At 52.1% G+C, this 5,264-nt stretch overlaps 4 protein-coding genes across 4 annotated transcripts; all 4 read right to left on the bottom strand.

Annotated features, from left to right (window-relative positions):
• Window positions 1-57: 57 nt before the first annotated feature.
• GNI_129870 (calreticulin family protein) lies at window positions 58-1,989 on the bottom strand (the record flags this gene model as incomplete). Its single annotated transcript, XM_011133824.1, has 1 exon — window positions 58-1,989. The coding sequence occupies one exon, from the start codon at window positions 1,987-1,989 to the stop codon at window positions 58-60; it is 1,932 nt and encodes a 643-aa protein (XP_011132126.1).
• A 24-nt stretch (window positions 1,990-2,013) lies between these two features.
• GNI_129880 (choline/ethanolamine kinase) lies at window positions 2,014-3,545 on the bottom strand (the record flags this gene model as incomplete). The annotated part of the gene is made up of 3 exons (XM_011133825.1): window positions 2,014-2,424; window positions 2,506-2,901; window positions 2,985-3,545. 3 exons carry the CDS (start codon window positions 3,543-3,545, stop codon window positions 2,014-2,016), a joined length of 1,368 nt encoding a protein of 455 aa, XP_011132127.1.
• An 835-nt stretch (window positions 3,546-4,380) lies between these two features.
• Window positions 4,381-4,773, bottom strand: GNI_129890 (hypothetical protein; the record flags this gene model as incomplete). Its single annotated transcript, XM_011133826.1, has 1 exon — window positions 4,381-4,773. The coding sequence occupies one exon, from the start codon at window positions 4,771-4,773 to the stop codon at window positions 4,381-4,383; it is 393 nt and encodes a 130-aa protein (XP_011132128.1).
• Window positions 4,774-4,844: 71 nt separating this feature from the next.
• Window positions 4,845-5,156, bottom strand: GNI_129900 (putative transmembrane protein; the record flags this gene model as incomplete). The annotated part of the gene is made up of 1 exon (XM_011133827.1): window positions 4,845-5,156. One exon carries the CDS (start codon window positions 5,154-5,156, stop codon window positions 4,845-4,847), a length of 312 nt encoding a protein of 103 aa, XP_011132129.1.
• Window positions 5,157-5,264: the final 108 nt, after the last annotated feature.

Genomic DNA, 5,264 nt, shown 5'->3' on the forward strand with positions numbered 1-5,264 from the left:
AGCTGCTCCGGGTTGCTATAAATAATGTCATCTGTCCAAGTTAACAATTAAAAAGGTTTACGCCCTTTGGGTAGCAGACGATTCTGTTGGACCATTTTCGTCTGTCGGCTGGTCCTTGCCTAGTATTTCGGCCTTGTCTGCCATCTGAGTGGGTTCTTCCTCAACCTCGACCTTTTTGGCAGTAGCGTCGTCCTTGCCCGTGTCAGCATCCTTGCCCGTGGCAGCATCCTTGCCCGTGGCAGCGGCTCTATCGGTGGCAGCATCCTTGTCCGTGGTTGCGGCCTTATCGGTGGCAGTCTGGTCTTTACTAGCCTGGTCCTTACTAGTCTGGTCGTTATCTGGGACCACCTTTTCGTCGTCATTCTTTTTGTGTAAGGCGTCCACTTTAGGTCTGTTAGGGAAGAAGGTAGCGAATACTCTCCTCACAGCGATGGCGAGCAGGACAGCCAGGATGAGCAAGCCAGCACCAAGTTTCACGTACCGGTTGGGGTCTGTAGAATCATTCACAGGTGTTTGGGGTCCCTTATGTCTTCTGGCAAAGTTTTCAGTTTCGAGTGCAGATCTCTGATCGAAGGTCTCCGAAACCCATTTGGCGAGACGTTCTTCGTTATAGCCCATATATACGTTGTCGATCGCGGTATCTCCCTGGACGGTCCATATCTCGAAGCCGATGGCATTGATGGGTTCAATAGCCTGGAAGGGGTCGTCAATCTTGTAAGGGTCGGGGTTCTTGATTTGCCGTCTTTGGTAGTGCTCGGTATAGTTCGGATTGGGGATCAAGGGCGCCGTCCACGGCCCCCTGTATGCCGGATTGGGCACCACGGGCCTCGACCAGGGGCCGCAGCCGTGGTCGTAGCACTGGGGGTTCTTCTTCATGGGACGGATCCATTCACCGTCCGTTTCGTCATCCCAGTCCTCCGGCTTCGCGGCCTCCATATTCGGCACCAGCAAAGGTTCGTGTTCCAGCCAGTTGTCGGGCATCTCGGCAGACATGTCCTCGATCATCTCCGGCTCGGTTTCGTCCCAGTCATCCGGCTTCACGGCGGACTCGTCGGGAATCATCTTCGGCTCAGGTGTCCAGCCTTCGGGCACCGGATCCTCAGGGTCGGGAATCACCTCCGGGCTTTCCCAGCCGGGAACGGTAAGGGTCTTGAGGTCGCCTTCCCTGACCAGCTTCTTATCCACATATATCTTCAAAATGCCGTCCGGGTGCAACGCGAAGCCATACTGGTGAGTCTTCCTCATGTCAATAGGCAGGTCCACCTTCTTCTCCAAATGCTCTTCAATACGCTCGCCGGCGGGGCTTGTGTACTGCGCTATGAAGTGCACCTTCCTCGTGTCACCTCCGCACTTATCCGGCCCAAACATGATCGAGTAAGCGTGCTTACCGTTCAGGTTCTCCGCACCTACTTCATTAAAGAACAACTTCGCGTAGCCGCCGCCGCAGTTGTGCTCCTCGGAAAACTGGACATCCATGGAGAAGGTCAGAGGCTTCCCGTCGGACGGCGACCACTCCGTCTTCAGCTGCTTGGCGGCGCCGTGGAACTTCATCCCGTCCTTCAAGATTAAACGGTAGTCTCCCTGCAGCCAGTCGCCTTCCTTCAAAGCCACTTGAGTGTCCCCGTCGTAGGTTGCATCCGCAAGACGAGACCAGGCCTGTTGCGACTGGAAAGTCTCGCACAGGAGGTCCGCCTCCTCCGTTGTAAAGGACGTAGTCACGGGCCGCATCTTTTCGTACAAGTAGTCCACGGGCCCTTCCGGGTCGGCCATGTCCTTGTCGAGCATCAGCGGGCTATGCTCCATGGAAGGCTCTCCGTCGAATCCATAATCTTCATCGTCAACCGTCGGGTCAGACATGCGGTGCTGCTCCATGGCCTTCAACAAGTCCTCCAACTGCTCAGGGTCCATGCTGCTGTTGGATTCCTCCTCCAGACCAGTCATGGATTCGGCCGCAATCACGCCCACCAAAGCAAAGATGTTGTGAATCATTACTTCGTAATCAAAAAAAAAATTTCAAAAGTTCCTCCTGTCTTTCCACATCCTGTACGCGTCAAACCGGCTTTTCGCGTACAACAGAAAATCGAAGTCACTGTTTGTGGCTGCCTGGGGGGCCCGAATAATCGACCAGAATCCCCACATCAAATGGCTCGCTAGCGCAAAACGATGTACAATCTCGACAAATAAATTCAGCTGCTCATCAGCCGGCAATACGGTCTCGCCGGTGACTGCCGATAAATATACACTACCGAATAGCCTAATCAGTTCGTCCTGTGGGAAATCCTCGGGCGCGCTCTTGTGGGTGTAATAAGGCGGGTCCGGATGGCAATAGTCCATGGTCATCTCGCAGAAGAAGTTCGCTATGTCGAACGCGGGATGACTGAAATTTGAGTACTCGAAGTCAATTAACCGGAGACGAGTGCCGGTCTGCAGAAATGACGAGTCGATTGCAAGTGTGTGCGCAAGTGTGTGCGCAAGTGTGTGCACAAGTGTGTGCACTCTTCTTACACAAAGAATATTGTTTTCCTGCGTGTCGTTGTGACAAAATGCCAACGCGACTAGAGGGTGGTTTCTGTCGATGTGGGAAGGCAAACAGAGTTCCTCAATATGGTCAATTTCCTTGAGCATTTCAGTGACGCCGGTTTGCTCGAGGTTCTTTACCATACTTTTGCGTTCCGCTAAAGACATCAAGTTGCTCTTGTCGATGAGAACGTCCTCGGTGGTGCCAAAGCTTTCTGTTCTACGAACTGGGGCATCTTGTCTCAGAGCTTCCGACTCGGCCAACTCCACTAGGCGAGCTGCCTTCTTCCCCCATCTGTGGATGGCGTCGAACACCCAAGCCGTATCGCTTTTCCAGCGCTGCATCTCAGGTACATGCAAATGCAGCCGGTGGAATTTAGACAGCTACAATCAGGGAAACGCAGTGAACAGTGCGCGCAGTGAACAGTGCGAGCTAGTTAAGGCGTGCCTGGGTGACGTTGAGTTACAATATTTGCAATGGCAGTCACAATGCTGGGGTTCCCCATTTCCTTGACGAGGAGTGCGGGTCCGTTTATATATTCCTCTATTCTTCCTCCGTTGAATTCGGCAATGAATTTTGGGGCAGCGTGATTGGCCGCCAAGGTCTTAAAGACCTCCACCTCAAAATTCGTATCGTATAGGTCTGCCACCGTATCACCATATACGCGAAATAGTACCTTCGCTGGTACTACTTCAGGGCGCTTAGAGAATACGCTAAAAAGCTGGTTGGTCAAACCGGCCATGATTTGCTCTACCTGTACATCATCTGGAGTCATCTGCATTCCGGACCATGAAGGTATGCGCTCACAACAGATCTCCTTGATTCGCTTGGGGTCGGAGACACGACTGAAGTCGCGAGCCTTTGCGTTCAAATCGGTTAAAGTGTGGACTTCTTTCAATGCTAAATCATTACCAACAACTCCATCAACTGGAGCCCCAATGTACAGGTCCTCGGCATTGCTGCTGTTGTCGGGCGAAGTGTCGGCGGTAGCCGTCTTGTCGGATGGGGTCATCTCAGATTTAGTCATAATAAAAAAATTAAACTGAACTATCATCCACAGACACGGTTTCTGTAGACAGGCAGATCGAACAACGGCGTGAACTATTCGGTTCGACCTGGACGCGCACTTATTCCCTGGGAAGCCTAGCTTATGGCCCTCCCTCAATTAAGGTCCTCTGCCAATAATCCTTAGTCTAGAGTCTTGGCCGTCTAGAGTCTTGACCGTCTAGGGCCTTGACCGTCTAGGGTATGGCAGGAGCCGGTGTTACTTCAACGGCTTGTGTACTGACGGTTGGGTCGACCGGCACGCCGTTAACCAGAATATCTGGTGACGCTTTATCCAGATCCGTGATACGGATTTCAAGTACTGGCTTTCGTTGCCCAGTGGGAGCCACCGTTGTGGTGGTTGTAGTCGTCGTTGTGGTGGTCGAAGACGACTCGAGCTTGCTGGGATCCCACGCTACTTTCCAACGTGCATCTTTCGTTGACTTGCTAGGCAGCGATGCAATATCAGCACCCCCATCCCAGTCGTATGTAGTGCTGGTGATGCTTGAAACACAGTAAAGAGCATGATACAAGGTAGTCAACCACACACTAAGAAGATGTAGAAAGTTAACCGACCGACCAACAGTGGGGGTACGTGGCAGGTAATCCTTGCCGTAAGCACACACCGGCCGTGTGGGAAGATCCTACTTTCTTTCGTGGGGTGAGTCAGCGCACAAAACGTATTTCGGTTTTACCGGATACATCGCTATGGTGAAGCAAGATTGAGCATCTGGCCAGGTCACAAAGGGTCTGGAAGACGTTGCGAATAAGCTACCGTCCTCACTTACGTCATCATTCTCCATAAAGGAAAGGTCGAGTTAGCTGAAAGCGCAACGAATATGCTGCAGGGATGAAGGTTTACTATTTTCGCTGATTACAGTCAGGTCGTGCGCGGTGATGGTTACATTCGCGTCAAATAAGCGCGCGGTGGTCTCTATATTCTTGACTTCACGCAAAATACCACGCTTCCCCACCGTACATGTCGCGGCTTGAGCTGGAACTCCTTTCTTGAGAGCTAGTCCCATTTTGTGCTCATCCTTGCCAAGTACATAGCTCGGAAGCGGATGAGCAAAGGCATGAGACAACTCGGGCTCATTCAATGAGGAACCGAGGCCGCCAACGGAGTGAGGTCCTATAACATGGTTCGCGGGATCCTGGACGGCTGCCACCCATTGAATGACCGTCACCGTATAAAATATCGGAGATGGCATGATTACAAACGCGTGTGCACACGCGTGTGCTGGTATATATATGGTTGCTATTTGCGCCTTGTAAAAAAACCTTAATACTCGGAATCATAATCGTCGTCATACAACGACTCGTCGTCATCGGGCCTTCTTAGAGCGAACATGATTATCATGGCTGCGACTAGAACGAGGGTGAAAGCGCCTGCACCAAGAAGCGTAATCATTTGCACGTCGGCTTCCCTCGAAGCGACAATCATCGGCCAGCCCTGAACCGCTCCCCCGATTTGGCCAATGAGGCCGCCAGCGATGAGACCACCTGTTACCCAGTTGGCCCCAGCAGAGGCAAGCAGGGTTAAATGATTAGCAGATCTCTCGTCGGGTTTGCTGATGGCTTGTATGCCTCGCATCTTATTTTTTTAATCGGCCTTAACGGTCGAGACTTGGTGGAGTTTTTATACCAACTAGATCAAGCTGGATGTCAGGGGATACTGTTTCGGGGGAGGCAGATCGGTTTC

The sequence above is a fragment of the Gregarina niphandrodes genome, assembly GCF_000223845.1.
Source record: "Gregarina niphandrodes unplaced genomic scaffold scaffold00032, whole genome shotgun sequence".
Classification (NCBI taxonomy): domain Eukaryota; phylum Apicomplexa; class Conoidasida; order Eugregarinorida; family Gregarinidae; genus Gregarina; species Gregarina niphandrodes.